Raw genomic sequence first — 19,910 nt, forward strand, 5'->3', positions numbered from 1 at the left:
TTGGCTAAAATGCAAGGCTGTCAAAAGAACTGAAATAAGGGGGCAGTCTGCAGAGGCTTAGATACAAGGTAATTACAGAGGTAAAGTGTGTATTATTATTATTATAACACTGTTAGTTATGCAAAACTGGGGAATGGGTAAATAAGGGATTATCTGTCTTTTAAAACAACAACAATTCTGGTGTTGACTGTCCCTTTAAATATAAGAATAAGATACCTTTTAACTCAAAGCTGCAGCTATACTATGCCTTTTAATGAATTTATTTGCTAAAATCTATTAAAAATATAAAATAACCATTAATACATTACCAACAAACCAGTATGAGAATTCAGCTTATCCAGATAAATTCTTTTCACCATCATATAAGAGAGGATGCACAAGTCTGGAAGTAAATGTTAGGCCCAATTTTGTCTTACAAAACTCTGTGTATTTCGAAGGCAGCAGTTTAAGTCAGTAAGTCAAGTTAAGCAGGATCAACCAGCATTTGCCTCGCATTGCTTCCTGTGAAAGAGTTTTTATCTCTGTGATAAAACCCACCCCTTTTCTAATCATTGGTGAAATGTTGGTTACGCCCTTAATCGAAGCTTGTCCCTCATTGGTCCTTGGGAATGCATATGGTAGTCCAACCCCCATGGTTGAACATTTAGTAAATATTACAGGAACATATTCTCTTATATGTTTTAATTAAATATACTTATATTTTCCAGTATCAATAAACTATTTAATACTACTGAATATGCACAATTCAAGACCACATATGGCATATTGATCAATTCTATAGTAATTAATTATATAGACATATTTATTGGATTCTCATTCCATTTTAACATAAATATATCCCACATTTAATACATCTCTATGTATCATACGTACCTGCAATAGAATTCTGTAGCAATTTAAACGTGACCGATATATATAAGCATTATAATTATTGATCACTCAATATTAATATTTCACTTCACCATAGCACAATTCTTAATAATTAAAATGATGGACTCCTATCTATGATACATTAACAGGGAAACTTATCTAGTTTGCATCCATTTCCTCTAAGTGGTTTATTAGGTTCCTGGAAAAACAAAGAAGATGTATTATTATTATAAATATACAGTCATATGTTCATTTAATTCATTATATAAACCTGAGACATATTTTCCAGATCCATATACATCTTGTTACATTCCCCATAATCTGAGTATTTTAACTATATGACTTAAAAATATCAGTCATTTCATATGAGTTTTTAAGTCACCGTATTACCACAGGCCTGTAAATATGTGTATTGGTCCTTCAAAGGAATCCTCTCTTGCATATCATACAAGTGCTAATGACTTACTTCCTTATAAGGCTGGTGCTTCAAAGCTCAGTTTTAGACTGTAGATCTGTTGTCTTCACAGGGGGTCTGTGGTGATTTGATAGGAAATCTTATTATACATCTTGGGCAAGAAGTCCTTAAATGCAATTTATTTGTATTTGGGACAAAAGTTTGCTCTCTGGGACACGTCAGGTTGGTAATGTCATTGACAACAAAAAAGGGGTTCGATACCACCCATTTCATTGTTGTTTACAATGCTGTATCATACAGTAATAAAGCTGATACCAATAGCTTCCTATATGAATTAATTAATCAATATGATATCTGTGCACATAGCTTCCAATGATAGCTCACCTTTTACATGACAGTAATAATGTATGACACTTTTACAAACAATGTGGCAAAACATTGTTGCCATAGAGTACTAAAGACATGTTCATGCTCCTGAGCTACTATGAACCTACCTAGGTTTACTCTTTAACAAAGGATACCAAGAGAATGAGGCAAATTTCATAATACAATTAATTGTGAAAGTTGTTTAAAATTGCATCTTCTATCTGAATCATAAAAGTCTGAAGCAAGACCAGAAACATGAGGTGTTCATGAAAATGACAAAAAAGAACAGAGCAAAATGTTTTTATATTCATTATACTGGTATAGCACGCTATATATATATATATTGACATCAGATAATTTATTCATGTTAAAAGGATATTAAACACCTCTTACTTTTTTGTCTTTATGAATATGTGTTCTGCTCAATTAAAGGGACACTGAACCCAAAGATGGGCCGTCTCGTAAGCTTACATTCCTGCTTTTTCAAATAAAGATACCAAGAGAATGAAGAAAAATGTATAATAGGAGTAAAATAGAAAGTTGCTTAAAATTTCATGCTTTATCTGAATCGTGAAAGAGAAAAAATTTGGGTTCCGTATTCCTTTCATAAATAATGAGATATATAGTGAACTGCTTGCGTCTTCCTTTCTGCTGCAAAGCCTTCTCCTTATATTGTGATTCACACTGCTTTGCCAGATTACTGCCCTCACTACATCCATTTCTTTTTTCATGATAGACAATTCTCTTTCTCCAATGGTCGGTTTGCTTTGAATTATCCTGTATAAGTTTTTGGGTTTTTAGATAAATATAGATGGTTATTGCAACACACGTACATTTCTCGGATATGCATACTTTTATTTATCATTTGTTTAACATACTGGAATTTAACACTTCAGTAGATCTTTGGGGTTATTTATGAAGATGCATTTGCAAGTTCTGAGCCCTTTGTGGTGCAGGTTTGCACATTCAGGCCTGCAACCACAATTTAAAAAAGCAGCCGTCAAAAGACTGCTGCTTCCTAACCTCTTTGCCACCTCAAAAGTGGTAGATTCAGAACGGCTCAGTATCTTGTTTGGTGAAATCTGAATGTCTGCATTTACTGAGGGGTACAAATAAACGTTTAGCTCTTCTATACAAACTGTTTTAAGAAAACACAGAAAAGGCATATGAAACTAAAGCGAACGATTAAAATATTTTTTTGCATGAAAAAGGGTTATGTTAAAGCTGTTTTAGGTTGATTTTGAAACTAAAAATAGCATGCTCTTTCTGTTAAGTAACATTTTTACATTATAGTGTCCCTTGAATTTTTAACTTCTTGTTACACTTAAAGTGAATGTAAAGTTAGGCATTCAGGAAAATTGCTACGCATAGACTTTGTCTCACTAAACCTAGTCGCTATCTGATTTTCTGTTATAAAGCATCTTCGTAAACTCCTCCCAAGAGATACTTCATGGTTTTCCCTTGCTGACGTATAGAGTGGTCCCACCCATTCTATACATAGCCCTGAAGCGCACTTCCGATAACACATTTGTATTGCGCATGCGCTACTCTCCGCTCTCTCATCATACTACAAAGTGTTTCGCTATGAGGCCAATAGAGCATGCATGTCTCATGAACACACATGTAGATTACATCTGAAAAATCTCCTTTAGTGCATGCGCAGACTAAACATGTAACGTTTGTGGAAAGGAGCTGAATGCCCCGGGGGGGGGGGGGGGGACACATTGATTTGTAGATTGCAGAATCTTCATCTGTCAATCAAGTTAAGAATATGGCAGGTGGAGGAACGGCGCTAATCTTAAGAGTATTAAAAGGTAAAATTTGGAGTACATAACTAAATAGTAAAGATTTGATGAATGAAACTCTGCCTTATGACGTGACCGACTTCGAGCAACTTTACATTCGCTTTAAAAGAGGCTATTACAACAATGTATTACATTTTATTTTTCAAACAGTATAATCCATTTTTGAAATGGCCTCTTATAAGTGTAAAAAAAAAAGTTCAAAATTAAAGGGACACTATAAAGTAAAAAAATAAACATTCATGGTTCAGAAAGAATATGCAATTTTAATAGAATTTCCAATTTACTTCCATTATTAAATTGTGCACAGTCTTTTATACACACCGTTTTTGAGGCACCAGCTCCTACTGAGCATGTGCACAAGTTCACAGGGTATATGTATACTAGTCTGTGATTGGCTGCTGGCTGTCACATGATACATGGAGCTGGCAAATGGGGGGAAATTAAATTTATCAGAAAAAAATGCTGCTTATTTGAAATTGAGTAAATGTTATTGCACTGTCTTTTTATCATGCACTTTCTAATTTATGCTATTCTACCATAGCTACTGGTCTTTTAAAAAGTCATGGTTTAAATTACTTCTATTATCTTTTTTCTTTTGGGTTTCTTTGTTGAAAAGCAGCCAGAGGAGCAGCAATGCACTACTGGAAGCTAGCTAGTGATTGGTTGTACATGCATATGCCTTTTGTCATTGGCTCACCAGATTTGTTACTCTAGCTGCAGTAGTACTTTGCTGCCTTGGAATTTACTTTAACAATGTGTTTAACCTGTTTGTTCTTTTTTTACCACAGTATTATCTTTTTGCACTTTCCCTTTAATGCACCTACATATACATAACAGTAACCGGTTTCAAGTTTATATACTGTGCACACATATGCCTCTCTATGCTAACAATGCTGGTTTTGCATTTGCTTTTTTATAGTTTTCATGCACACTATTATAACAAAATGGTTACTTTTACCCTCTCTGTGAAGTTATTATTTCATTTGCTGAATGTTTTAGTGGATTATGTTCCAAAAAACGACATTACCAAAAATCTGATTTAAAGGGACAGTCTACTTGAAAATGTTTGTTTAAACACATAGATAATCCCTTTATTACCCATTCCCCAGTTTTGCATAACCAACACAGTTATATTAACATACTTTTTACCTATGTGTTTACCTTTTATCTAAGCCTCTGCAGACTGCCCCCTTATATCAGTCCTTTTGACAGCCAATCAGTGCTGACTCATAAATAACTCCACTGATTGAGCACAATGTTATCTATATGGCACACATGAACTAGCTCTGTCTAGGATTTAAAAGCTTATAAAATGCACTGAGATAAGAGGCTGCCTTCCACAAAGAATACCAAGAGAATAAAGCAAAATTGATGATAAAAGTAAATTGGAATGTTTAAAATTGCATGCCCTATCTGAATCATGAAACTTTAATTTTGACTTAACTGTCCCTTTAATATTAATTCCTTCTTTCATTACCTCCTTAGCAACATCTCAATGATCTGCTGACACGAAAATGGCTTGGAGGATCAAATGCAGTAGATACCATTTGTGTCACCGTTGAAGATTATTTTAATGACTTTGCGAAAATAAAGACTCATTACAAGCAGGTACTTACAGCCTAGCATATTGCAAACAAATATTTCTGATAATTTTGTATAACAAACTATTTTCTATGCTAAAAAATGTAGCCACGTGCAACTTGCATATTTATTGAAAAGGGCAATGAGAGGTAAGTACTTGGTGAAAATGTATTTTGTTATAATTTTTGGATTTGGGTTTTCTTGGACTTATGGCTTGTGTGCTTTTGGGAACTGAAAAGTTTGTCAATTATTTGCCATAATAATTGGTACTAGACGTGCATAAAACCTAAATTATGCTTACCTGATAATTTGATTTCCTTCTGTATGAGGAGATTCCACAGCATCATTCCTTACTGTTGGGAAATACTGAACCTGGCCACCAGGAGGAGCCAAAGACACCCCAGCCAAAGGTGAAATACTCCCCCCTACTTCCCTCATATCCCAGTCATTCTGCCAAGGGAACAAGGAACAGTAGGAGAAATATCAGGGTATAAATGGTGCCGGAAGAGAAATACAAAATTTTGGTCCGCCCATTGGAGTATACGGACGGAGGCCGTGGACTCTCTTCATACAGAAGGAAATTAAATTATCAGGTAAGCATAATTTATGTTTTCCTTCTTAATATGAGGAGAGTCCACTGCATCATTCCTTATTGTTGGGAAAAGTATACCCAAGCTCTAGAGGACACTGAATGATAACGGGAGAGGTAAAAGAAAAGGCGGACCCTAATTTGAGGGCACCACAGCCTGCAAAACCTTTCGCCCAAAAGCTGCTTCGGCCAAAGCAAAAACGTCAAATTTGAAGAATTTTGAAAAAGTATGTAAGGAGGACCAGGTAGCCACCTTACAAATCTGATCCATAGATGCCTCGTTCTTAAAGGCCCAAGAGGAAGCCACCGCTCTAGTGGAATGAGCCATAATCCTCTGAGGAGGTCTAAGTCCCGCTGACTCGTAAGCTAAGCGTATAACACTCCTCAACCAAAAAGATTAGGAGGTCGAAGAGGCCTTCAGACCCTTACGCTTCCCAGAGTAGATAACAAACGAGGAAGAAGTTTGTCTAAAATCCTTAGTAGCTTGAAGATAAAACTTCAAAGCTCGAACAACATCCAGATTATGAAGTAAATGTTCCTTCAAAGAAGGATTAGGACACAAGGAAGGAACCACAATCTCCTGATTGATTCTACGATCAGACACCACCTTAGGAAGAAAACCCAAGCGGAGTACGTAGGACAGCCTTATCAGTGTGGAACACTAGATAGGGAGGCTCACATTGCAAGGCAGCCATTTCAGAAACTCAGCGTGCTGACGCAATAGCCAATAGAAAAGAACCTTCCAGGACAACAATTTAATGTCAATCGAATGCATAGGCTCACACGGAGCCCGTTGCAAAAACTTAAGAGCAAGATTCAAACTCCAAGGTGGAGCGTTAGATCTAAACACAGGTCTGATCCTGATCAGAGCCTTAATGAAGGATTGCACGTCAGGAAGCTCTGCAAACCTCTTGTGCAGCAAAACAGAAAGGGCTGAAATCTGTCCCCTCAGGCAACTGGCAGAAAGGCCCTAAGGAGGAAAGAATCCTGGCAGCCTTGACCTTATGCCAGGCGACACCATGCTCTTCACACCAGAACAAGTAAGCTCTCCACACCTTATGGTAGATGCAATGAGTAACAGGCTTACAAGCCTGAATAAGTGTGTCAATAACCCTCTCAGAGAAACCTCTCTTGGCTGAGACTAAGCGTTCAACCTCCACGCAGTCAGCCTCAGAGAAACTAGATTTTGATGAACAAAGGGACCCTGTTCCAGCAGATCCCTGCAACAAGGTAACCTCCATGGAGGGAGATGAGGACATCCCCACCAGGTCCACGAACCACATCCGTCGCAGCCACGATGGAGCAATTAGTATCACCGATGCTTGCTCCTGCTTGATGCGGGCCACTACACGAGGGAGAAGTGGTAACGGTGGAAAAATGTAAATTAGATTAAACCTCCAAGGCACTGCTAATGCATCCATTAGCTCTGCCTGAGGATCCCTGGACCGTGACGAAATTGAGCCGGGACGCCATGAGATCTATCTCCGGCATCCCCCATCTGTTGCAAATCTTTGCAAACACCTCGGGATGGAGAGACCATTCCCCCGGATGAAGGGATTGTCTGCTGAGGAAATCCGCTTCCCAGTTGTCCACACCCGGAATGTGGATCGCTGACAGCGAGCAGTTGTGGGCCTCCGCCCATTCCAGAATCCGAGATACTTCCCTCATTGCTAAGGAGCTCCTCGTTCCCCCCGTGTTTGGTTTATGTAAGCCACCAAGGTTATGTTGTCTGATTGCAATCTGATAAACTGGGAAGAACCCAGAAGAGGCCAAGCCTTCAGAGCATTGAAGATCGCTCGAAGTTCCAAAATGTTGATCGGGAGGAGGGATTCCTCTCGAGTCGACAGGCCCTGTGCCTTCCTGGCACCGCAACCAGCTCCCCATCCTGATAGACTTGCTTCCATAGTCACAATCTCCCAGGATGGTCTCAAGAAGTATGTCCCCTGGGACAGGTGATCTGGACAGAGAAATCTGTTGAGACAGATCTGAATGATCGCCGTTCCACTGTCTCAGCATGCAAAGCTGAAGTGGTCTGAGATGGAATCTGGTAAAAGGAATGATGTTCATGCTGGATACCATGAGACCAATCACCTCCATACACCGAGCCACAGAGGGCCTGAAGGGCAAGACAAGCGGAAGTTAGCTTGTAACGTCTCTGGTCTGTAAGGAATATCCACATGGATATGGGGTCTATTATAGTACCCAAGAATTCCACGCTGGTACTGGGAATAAGAGAACTCTTTTCTAAGTTTATCTTCCATCCATGAGATCGAAGAAGAAATAGAAGATCTTTCGAATGGTCTTCTGCCAGACGACAGGATTGTGCTTGAACCAGAATATCGTTCAAGTATGGCGCTACTGCTTTACCTCTGGTTCTGACCACTGCAAGCAGAGCCCCTATAACCTTTCATAAAAACTCTTGGAGCAGTAGCTAGACCAAACGGAAGTGCAATAAACTGGAAGTGCTGGTCCAGGAATGCAAACCTTAGGAACCTGAAGTGTATTTTGTGTATCCTACAGATCTATCGTGGTCATGAACTGTCTTCCTGAACTAAGGGAAGGATGGACCTTATTGTCTCCATCTTGAACGATGGGACAGATAGGAATTTGTTTAAGCACTTTAGGTCCAGAATTGGGCGGAAAGTTCCCTCCTTCTTTGGGACCACAAAAAGGTTTGAGTAGTATCCCAGACCTCTTTCTGCAAGAGGTAACGGTACAATGACTCCCAGGGATGAGAGATCCCTCACGCACCCCAGAAAGGCTTCTCTCATTTCTGGCCTTGAAGACAGGTTTGACAAGAGGAATCTGCCCCTGGGTGGATGAAACTTGAAACCTATCCTGTATCCCTGAGCGATGACCTCCAGGACCCACGGATCTTGCACGTCCCCAAACCAAGCATCCGAAAAGAGTGACAGTCTGCCCCCTACAAGATCCAGAGCCAGACCGGGGGCTGCCCCTTCATGCCGACTATGTCTCGGCGGGCCTATGCCCAGTTTGAGGTGTTTTTAGCAACTATGGGAATTTGTCTATTTGGACATATTGTGTGTGCCTCTTTAAATTCCAGTAATTTTGACAGTGATTCCTTTGAGAGGCTATGAGGTCCCACATTGTGTAATTATTTGTTGTTTCAGAGGCATGCGACTGATACAGTTGTATTGGTTTAAAATTATATTTAAAGAAACAAAGTATCAGCGCTACTGGTATGGAGAGATTGAAAATTCAATATATAAGCTATATTTGAGGTATAGAGTATATGATTATATCCTAGGGCTAGTGTCCCAAAATGTCATAGTATAAATCTGTGATAAGTTTTAAAAGATCCTGGAATGTGGAAATACAGGATATATGTAACACACTGTGTCTGTGAAATATACAGTAAAACAATAAAACAATAAAAGTCACAGTGAGCAATAAAAATCTTGTGATATAATATATAAAATATAACACACTCAAAAAAGATTAAAATACAAGTGAAAATTATATAAGGTAAGGTACACTCCAATGCAATCTTCAGAGTATATTTCCCAATGATTAAATTTCAAAATAAAAAGTTTTGTCTTACAATTAGTAGATGTATCAAGTAGTTAGTCCTCACCAAACAAACTGGTGTGTGCTGCTCTTCTAAAGGTGTATCATTTGTAAATCCCTTAGAACAAGGCCAAAGCTGAAAAACAAGGAGAGAAGAGCGCAACCGGACTCAAGTGAAGAAAGTTTTTATTTTTGACACAACACACTAAAACAATATAACTGTAGGTATTCTGCGTACCAGATCTATAATAAACATGGGCATATAAGATACAATGTCTTGATGAAATAGGTTACCGCTCCACAAGGCGCCTTTCAATACAGCCGGGTGATTTGTTAGGTCCTCAGCTGATCCTCTCGTGAAGAGTGTATGCGGCTAATCAGCTGTGAGTTACTGAAAAAAGCCGGTTCCGGTTTGTACCGGAAGTCTGTGTCTGTCACTGCCGATGCAGTGTATCATCTGTTAAAGAAATCCTCTACGGCCGTTTCGTTCCCTAACGTGGGAACTTTCTCAAGAGGACCTAACAAATCACCCGGCTGTATTGAAAGGCGCCTTGTGGAGCGGTAACCTATTTCATCAAGACATTGTGTCTTATATGCCCATGTTTTTTATAGATCTGGTACGCAGAATACCTACAGTTATATTGTTTTAGTGTGTTGTGTCAAAAATAAAAACTTTCTTCACTTGAGTCCGGTTGCACTCTTCTCTCCTTGTTTTTCAGCTTTAAAATTATATTGAACAACTCATACTTAAAGGGACAGTCAACTCATACATTTTTATTGTTTAAAAAGATAGATAATCCCTTTATTACCTTTGGATTGCTCGGGCTTTGCGGAGGTGCTGCTGACGTTGGGATTTATCCAAACTAAAGGAACGAAAATTAGGACCTTGTCCTTTAGGTTTGTTCTTCTTATCCTGCGGTAAAAAGGTACCTTTGCCTCCAGTAACCATGGAGATAATTGAGTCCAGGCCTGGACCAAATAGAATCTTTCCCTTAAATGGGAGGGAAAGAAGTCTTGACTTCAAAGTCATGTCCGCACACCAGGACTTCAGCCAGAGTGCCCTAGGGGCTTGAACAGAAAAACCTAAAGCCTTAGCATTCAGGCAAATAATTTGCATATTTGCATCACAAATAAAAGAATTAGCCACCCTTAGGGCCTTAAATATTTCCTGGATCACGTTGAGGGAACCCTCCACCTCGATCAACTCAGATAAGGAGTTGCACGTAGGTAGTCGCTCCAGCAACCGCAGCAACAGCCGCTGCCGGTGGAAACAAATATCGCGTATGTTGAAACATCTTTCTTAACAGAGTTTCTATCTTCTTATCCATGGGCTCTTAACAACGAACTATCTTCAAGCGGGATAGTAGTGCGCTTAGCAAGCTTGGAGATAGCGCCATGGGGATGGTACCCCACAACTCCAATTGAGTCTGGAACCGGGAATAATTTTTTAAAGGAAGAAGGGGAAAATGAAGAACCAATTATTTCCCATTCATTCTTAATAATGTTCTCCATCTTTACAGGAACCAGGAAAGTCTGTGGTACAACCCTGCCCTCGTAGACGTTCTCTAATTTAGGAATCAAAGGTTCCTCAGGCAATTTAGGCTCTGGAACCTCTAAAGTAGCCAAAACTTCCTTTAGAAGAAAGCGTAAATGTTCAATCCTAAATCTAAAGTCTGGTTCCTCCGCAGCTGGAGGCTTAGGGGCAGCTGATTCCGACCCAAAAAGAGCATCCTCTGTAATATCAGGGGCGTCTTCATCAACGGATAATCTTGTATTAGATAAATCCAATAAGCTAGTAGATGACCCCTGGGAAGGATAGCAATATTTAACCTTTTGCTTGCGCTTAGCAGGGCGAGGTAAAGCACTAAAGGCCGCAGGCACTGCTGTTTGTAACTGCTCAGTAAAGTCTGGCGGTAAAAGGGCCCCTCCAGATGGAGGATTAGGAGTGCTACGGGAAGCTGCATGTGTATTTGGAGATGACTGTAGGGTGCGCACCTCTCGGGATGGAGACTCCTCAGAGGTGGTCGGCTCAGTGATACTAAAGATATTAACTTTCTTTGACATGATTACATTATCAAGGCATGTGGAACATAATTGAGCAGGCGGGAATACCACGCCTCCTCACAATATAGACAGGTATTAGATTTGGGTAAAGAGGGAGTACCCTCTAACACATCAGAATCCTCCATAGCTTGCGATTATAAAGCAGACTATTGAATAATAAGATAAAACGGCACCTTTATACCCCCAATGGCTGGGGCACTCACCACCTCCTATGACCCAGGCCAAACAGAGAAAACGTTTTCTTCTCCGGTGAACCGCACTGTCAGGAAAGAGGAAATCAGTGTGACCACACCTGATCACGTGGTGCGCAATGCAGGATCGCCCCTGCTATAGGAGAAAAAGCGCCAAGTGTTTCATTAACCCTTGATTCCATACAGATAAAAGGACCCATACTGTGACCCTGTCTTCTTGCGTTATCATATGTGTATAAAAAATGAAACAATCTTACCGGAATCTATGCCATGGAACAGAAACACAGCCTCTCAAGTTTGACAGTCTTGTATCATCGCTCCTGACATGGATTTGAGTGAAGGAAGCAGGCAGTGAAACTCGTCAACACTGATTGCTTAGGAGCTGTTAATATGAGTCTGGATAGATTTGCAGAAAGACTCTCCCTGCATCTCCAGACTCTAACATTCCTCAATGCTCTCACTGAGAGGCTGACAAGACTACTTAAAACTCCAGTCCCATTTCAAAGGGTAGATATCCTTCATAAGGAACTACTCTGTATCTTCTGACACTTCTCTGCCAACCTCCTGTGACAAAAGGCAAAGAATGACTGGGATATGAGGGAAGTAGGGGGAGTATTTAAGCCTTTGGCTGGGGTGTCTTTGCCTGCTCCTGGTGGCCAGGTTCAGTATTTCCCAACAGTAAGGAATGATGTTGTGGACTCTCATATTACGAAGGAAATTTGTTTGAACAAATGTCGGTGAAATATTTCAACTTCATTATTTGTTTGGTTATAATCGAACAAACTTAATGATTGAATTCAACATTTGTTCATTCATTTATTTTGTAGGAAAAATAATCAAATCCTTTATGAATAAATTATCTGAAGTCGTATTCGCTCATTCGGTTTATTCCATAATGAACTAATAATGGAAAAATATATACATTTTGACATTTGTTTTGTCTAGTGAATAACAAATTGTTGCACACTTCTAATGTCCACAATCTAGCTTCATGACTTTTGAAAAATGTAAGAATTTTGTTACATAATTTTGCTTTATTGTGAGAGTTGTTTTTTATATTGTATAAGCGTATGTGTATACACATCTTGATGAATTTATATTTATTCATTCTTATTGTAACTTTCTTGCATATAATTAATTTCTCCAAGGATATGACTATAAAAGCCCACAGGAAGGTAGTAACGGAGTATATTAAAGCAATAATGCAGAAGCGCATTTCCTTTAGGAATGCAGAAGAGCGAAAAGAGGGAGCTGAGCGGATGATCAAGGAAGCCGAGCAATTTAAATTCCTGTTTAAGCGTCTGACTTCAGTAAGTGTTAGAGACATATAAAATACTATTTTATCATTGCACTGTTGCTTGCATATAACTGTGTGTTTATCCTATGCAACCTATGACCCTGGGGAAGTCTCCTTAAGGGGGAAACCAGATGTGGACTCTTTGCCCAATGTGCTTAGAGGAATATGGCTGCACCTCACTGAGGCCCACAAAAGGATGAAACGATCATCTGGGGTTGCCATGTTCCTTGTTCAGAGGATTGCCTGGTATTTTGGGGCTGCACTGATCTTGCTAGGTGGGATCAGAGTGATCTTATTCAGGAAAGTTCTCCTCTGTCAAAAGCGCAATTGGGCTAAAGAGGCTGCTTCCAGGTTGTACCATAGAACAAGCTATGAAACTGTTGTTTGTTCCTGGTAGAGCGCTTCGCTTTTTATATGCATATTTTTATATGCTCAGGAGCGTGCATGTGTCTTGAGCACTATACTACAACAGTTTATATTACATTTTATCAAACTCTGTAGTTTTATTACACCTCATACACTTCTAGAGGTTGTTTTGTTTAGTTGTTGGAGTCTTAGAGAATCCTTTTGCTATAAAAGTGCAGCTTATATATGTATAGGAGTCTGTGATTGGCTGGTAGCTATCACATTATAACTGGGATTAGGAAAATTAAAGAAAACTTTTAAATGTAAGAAAAATGATATTGCTTGTGTGAAACTCAGTGTTATTGCATTGTCTTTTTCTTGATTATACAAGTCTGCATTTAATGGACCTTTAATATTTTATTTTGTTCATATATCCTGATGGAATAAATACTTTTACTCATCTTCAGTGATGTCTTTCCTCCTAGGGTTTAACGTTGCATCTTCTGCTTTCAGGGATTTGGTGAGGAGACAGATGGTCTGTGTAACACCATTGTTGATATTGCAGAAGTTATAAAGCTTACGGACCCTTCACTGCTTTATCTAGAAGTATCTACTCTGGTGTCTAGATATCCAGATCTCAGGTAATGCTTAAAAGAGTTGAAGCAAAAACTGCAAAACTTTAGCTGCTATAATTTCAAAGTGAGCAAAGAAATGAGTGATTCTAAATGATTACTAAAGTATACCTTGGCGAGCATTTTATTTTTATGGTTGTGTGCTACTATAGAGTCACGTGCCTGTTAACTTAAAGGGACATAAAAGTGCAAGATGAAAATTCTGTAATTTGTTAGGGCATTTTATTATAGCAGCCTTGCTTGCATGTAACTACAGTACGCGTTTATTATTTGTAAAGGAGTTTTAAAACATAGGGGTTAAATAGAATCTTTCCGATACCTGCTTCAGTTTCAGACGATATGGGAAGCATGTTTTTCAGGTGATCACAACTTAAAATGGAGTTGGGAACTAAATCCTAACAGTCACAAATGAGTTCTCATTTGAAATGTTACCAAAAAAAGGGGTTTTGTTGTTAAAGGGACAGTCTACTCTAAAATTTTGTTTAACAAGATAATCACTTTATTACCCATTCCCCAGTTTTGCATAACCAACACAGTTATATTAATATACTTTTTACCTCTGTGATTACCTTGTATCTAAGCCTCTGCAGACGGCCCCTTATCTTAGTGCTATTTACAGACAGTAAATACAGTGCAGTTTAAAGGTTATATAGTACATTAATATAACAATGTTGGTTGTGCAAAGCTGGGGAATGGGTAGTAAAGGCGTGATATATCTTTTTGAAAATGTAACATTTTTGCATAGACTGTCCCTTTAAAGGGACACTAAACCCAATTTTTTTATTTCATGATTCAGATAGAGCATGCAATTTTAAGCATCTTTCTAATTTACTACTATTATCAATATTTCTTCGTTGTCTTGCTATCTTTATTTAAAAAGCAGGAATTTGATGCTTAGGAGCCGGCTCATTTTAATTGAGAACCTGGGTTATGCTTACTTATTGGTGGGTTTATGTAACCCTCCAATAAGAAAGCAATATCCATGGTGCTGAACCTAAAATGGGCTGGCTGCTAAGATTTACATTCCTGCTTTTAAAATAAAGATAGCAAGAGAACGAAGAAAAATTGATAATAGGAGTAAATTAGAAAGTTGCTTAAAATTGCATGCTCTATCTGAATCATGAAAGAAAAAAATTGGGTTTAGTGTCCCTTTAAAGGGACAGTCTACGCAAAAATGTTACATTTTCAAAAAGATATATCACGCCTTTACTACCCATTCCCCAGCTTTGCACAACCAACATTGTTATATTAATATACTATATAACCTTTAAACTGCACTGTATTTACTGTCTGTAAATAGCACTGAGATAAGGGGCCGTCTGCAGAGGCTTAGATACAAGGTAATCACAGAGGTAAAAAAAAAAAAGTATATTAATATAACTGTGTTGGTTATGCAAAACTGGGGAATGGGTAATAAAGGGATTATCTTGTTAAACAAAATTTTGGAGTAATTTAAAAAAAATTGGGTTCAGTGTCCCTTTAAGTAATGTTATCAGAATCGAACCTGGGAATACAAAATAGTACAGCCGGATAGACAACCTGAAGACTTGTTAGTAAAACGACAAATTTTAAAAGCTTGATGACCTATTTTATTTACTTGTGGGCATGGATCATAGTGAAGTTCATGGGGGAATGTAGTGCGTATGGGGGGTTTACAATGTTTTCTGTCCCTTTAAATGTATAAACAGTAAGCACAATTAATATACACTTATATATGTATTTTAAAACATTATATTTGCATTTTCAAATTGTGAAGCGGATAGCTTTAAAGCATTACAATATTATGACAAGCTATAGATCACCAGGTCCCATAAGAGACCGTTCCTTGTTGTGTGTTCCTGACTATTTTTTTTTTAACCTTTTATTTGATTTTTATTGAAAACCCCTGAGAGGTAGTAAATGTATTTAGTTTTTACCATATGAAGGTAAATTGACAGATCCGTAACGATCTCTGTTGGTGCCATCAGAAGATGTGGGAGGAAAAGGGGAGAGGTGGGTGGGCTACAGAATTTTTTTTTAAAGAGAGATGGAGGGATGGGATGCTACATTACAGTAAAAAAGGAGAAATCACAGGGGGAGGGGGTCCTATATAATGATCGCGGGGAGGGGGAAACCACTACACTACAAAAACACTATTAATAAATAATTATAATAAAAATATAAATAAAAACTGGGAACTGGCAGATAGCTGCCAGTAACTAAGATGGCCACCACTAGTGGTAGAGGGAGGGTTAGAGCGCTGTTTGGGAAGGATTAGGGATGTGGAGAGTTGAGGAGGAATCACTACACTGTAATTTGAGTCAATTTAGTTTAGTCTAGTTATACAAATAAAATAATATTTATTACATTTAATATATTTAAATGTCCTTTTGCATGTTCATTTGCAATTGTAACAACAGATTAAAATTTTTATACTTATTTTGCCAGCAGAATATTTCTCACAATTTATGTCCCTGTTTCTACAGAGATGACCACATAGCTGCTTTACTTGCTATAAGAGGGGATGCCAGTAGAGAAATGAAGCAAACCATTATAGAGACCGTGGAACAAAGCCAGAGACAACATACCCCAAACTATACACCAATATTTAAAGACATCCTAGTCGGGGGTGCTCCAACAATAAGCGTGCCAAAACTTCTTAAGTAATGCTGTGGCCTACATGTTCTTGTTTCACTATGGATTTCATACAACATGCTTTGTATCTTGCGGTACTTAAGGATACCTTTTTTGTCTGGTATTTTCATTCTGTTAAAGTGCAGAATTTTAAGAACTTGTGCTTCTTAATACAGCTGTTTTTTAAAATTTACATTTTTAACCAGTCTCATGTTTAAGATAGACTAGTACTTATAACCTTATTGTATCAATCCTCTGACTGACACCTGCATGAGTACTTCTGAAGACACATGATCATGTAGAGCAGGGATGACTAATATTTTAGGCCACATATACATTTAAAGGGACATGAAACCCAACATTTTTATTTCATGATTCAGATATCCAATTTCCAATTTACTTCTATTATTTCATTTGCTTATTTCTCTTGTTATCCTTTTGCTGAAATGTTTATCTAGGAAAGTTCATGTGCAGCGGAGAACCTAGGTTCTAGTCTTTGGTGGCTGCATGTATAAAGTGATTGTCATTGGCTCACACATGTGTTCAGTTAGAAACCAGTAGTGCACTGCTGCTTCTTCAACAAATGATACACAAGAGAATAAAACAGATTAGATAATAGAAGTAAATTAGAAAGTTGTTTAAAATTGTATTCTCTATCTTTTTTTGGGTTTCATGTCCCTTTAAGCCTATTAAACACACAAACAATATATTTCCTTAAAATATAGGTTGGCACCAGACCAGAGTAGGCTAAGGTTTTTGCTGTTTTCCCGCTTCAGACTGGTTGAGTTAATGCCACTGGAATCTCCAAAGTATAGTTAGCTCTACATTTTCTTAGGACCACAAAAATGATGACATGCATGCATTTTTTCCTGGGGACCACAAAACTTGTGCAGAGGGCTGTGTGTGTCCCTTGACGTGCAACTTGACGCAACAAGACGGCTTTGATGTAGACAGAGTACCATTTTCATGTTATGTCAAAATCTGTTAATATATTATAAAAAATTATGTTTTAATTTGCTTTATTTAAACAAAATTGAATTTGTTCAAAATAATATAACACAAGCTTCTTTTGTGTTGTTCACTTTATATTTTCAAAACTCTCAAATTTGAATATGCCTTTCTATCTAAAATCTTTTATAGGTCATTTTGTTTATTTTTTATTTATTTTTCTGAACCTGCCAAAAACAAACACACAATATTTTAGTACTATCAGATAAACTATTGGGAGAAAAATGTAAATCATGTGTATTTTTTTCCCCAACCATTGTCTTAAAAAAAAACCTGAATGCCTTCCAACAGAATGGCTAAATGAAGCTTAATTTGGTTGATAGCCTTCTTGCTTGTGTTTAATCATAATATCTCAGTGCTTATAATTGAGATTTGGCATTCTATAGAAGGTGAGATATAAATTTGTCTCCAAGTATTGTGTTATGAGATTTGGCTGATAATCAAGGTATATGATCTACACAACATATTACAGCAGCTCATTTTGGAAATAATAGTAAATTAATATTTTCTTTGGCTGTGATAGACAATTGATGCGCCTTTCAACAATGGGTAATTATTTTTGCAGCTCACTTAGTATATGACAGCAGTTGTAAATAATGTCAGAACTTGTTTATCATCATCTTATATATGTTCACATTTATAGGTCAGCAGAACTTTGTCTAGACTGGTTTCTAAGAGAAAAAAATGTCACTTGTACCCTTGTTCTCTGCTGATGATTGTGCAACTACTTAAAGGGACATTAAACACAAAAAAATACCAGATAGAATGATGCATTCAAAGAAAAGATTAGTCTGAAAATAACATGTAGATTCATTTTTTAAAGTTTCATTAGCTGTTTAAATATTGACAAAATAAGTGTAAAGTTTTTGTGTCTATAAAACAATGGGATCTGCCATGTTATAACTTAGGCTACCTTCTCTGCTGTGGCCAATTAGGGACAGTTATTAATAGGTCTCTAGAGGGTGCAGCCAATGGCTGTGTGGAATAAAACAGTGTTCTGCACTTCCATTTCTTACAGGAACTGAAAAGCAATTTCAGAGATGAATTACAGAAAAAGGGGACAAAATAAACAGTGAAAGCATATTGTAGAGTGTGTGTATATATATATATATATATATATATATATATATATATATATATATATATATATATATATATATATATATAAAATGTATCATTTTATATTACCATCTCAAGGTGTTTAATGTCCCTTTAAGATTTGTGATCTGGGCAACAAATTCTTTTAACAGTATTCTATCACTCAGTTGTCAAATACACCCAGTTTCTTTCTCATAGTACTATTTTGCACCCGCTGTTTCTTTTATGTCCCCTTATTACCCTTTGTGTATATGCACAGCGTTCATTTTATTTTTTTCTTGGCCACTGATCTTATTGATGTGATTTCTTTCTCTTTTATGGACTGTAAATTATTGTTGATTCAAGGTGAATAAAAACTGTTTTCAAAGCGATATGTAAGTACTGAATTCTGATTCTGTTACAAACTAATTTGCTGTTAGTTACATTTGGATTTCTGTGTACTTTGGTTGCAAACTCTGTTCTAGAAGCTCAACCTGTTCATTTATCTATCTCATAATTCAATGTATTTACTTCCAATATTAGCTTAGACAAAAATAAGTTTTGTTAAAAAAATTTTTTAATAAAAAAAGAAAAATAATATATATATATATGTATATATATATATATATATATATATATATATATATATATATATATATATATATATATATATATATATATATATATATATATACATACATACACCAATACAAAGGATCCGCACTCTCTGGACTTGTATCAAGTGAATATTTAATTCAGTGCTCTCCCCAGGACCTTTTAAGCGGGTGCACCACCTGGCTTATTTTACTGACCACCCGGCTAAAATTTAAGCTAAAGTGAGCTAACATTAAAAATGTTACATTTTTATTGCACAAATTATCATTAAATACATTTTCTGTGGAGAACACTGTATACATTTTTTTTTAACTCAGAGGGCTAACAGGAGAAGCGTAGAGACTGGTCGTCCACATGATACCTGTGGCAGGCCTGTGACTAACTTCCACTGGGTGTAATAGTGCCACTACCCAGTACTCCATAAACTTGCCGCTGTCCAAACAGTAGCTCTCTGAGGGAAAAATGGGCCTCAAATCAGTCTGAGAACCCCTCTCACAGAAGAAGATATGGAACACCTACATTCTTCACCTTCCTCCTGCGGAAGTAAAGTTAAGACAGATTTACTAGTGAGGTAGGAGGGTTTTTAAAGGCTCTTGGAGTTTTGGGAATCTTTGCTGCCTACTAGTGGCCAGGAGTGGAATTCCCAGGAGTAATGCCTCATTTACTCTCACCAACTTTATATACTCATTGGTTGAAAACTAGCAGTATGTAATGACTTATAGCAAGTGAAGAATATTACATTAAAATAAGAATATAGAAAAGTAGGTATGTTTAAAGGTTTCTAATTATTCCCGCATGACATGGCTAGAGAAATTGGGATAAAAAGAAAATATTAACTAACAAGGTTAGGTTGGAATAATTGCTGTGTATAATGTTATTATAATCAATATCTCTACAAGTGAAAACATTGTGTA

General features: G+C 37.4%; 1 protein-coding gene across 2 annotated transcripts in view; it reads left to right on the top strand.

The window, feature by feature from the left end:
• EXOC3 (exocyst complex component 3) overlaps window positions 1-18,773 on the top strand; it is a 99,742-nt gene extending 80,969 nt beyond the window's left edge. For both annotated transcript variants that reach the window (XM_053714394.1, XM_053714393.1), the window contains exons 10-13: window positions 4,942-5,064; window positions 12,558-12,719; window positions 13,565-13,692; window positions 16,149-18,773. In XM_053714394.1, coding sequence (XP_053570369.1) covers window positions 4,942-5,064; window positions 12,558-12,719; window positions 13,565-13,692; window positions 16,149-16,329 — 594 coding nt within the window. In that variant the 3' untranslated portion in view covers window positions 16,330-18,773. The remainder of the gene's footprint in view (window positions 1-4,941; window positions 5,065-12,557; window positions 12,720-13,564; window positions 13,693-16,148) is intronic.
• The last annotated feature ends 1,137 nt before the right edge of the window (window positions 18,774-19,910 follow it).

Source organism: Bombina bombina, chromosome 5 (genome assembly GCF_027579735.1).
Source record: "Bombina bombina isolate aBomBom1 chromosome 5, aBomBom1.pri, whole genome shotgun sequence".
Classification (NCBI taxonomy): domain Eukaryota; kingdom Metazoa; phylum Chordata; class Amphibia; order Anura; family Bombinatoridae; genus Bombina; species Bombina bombina.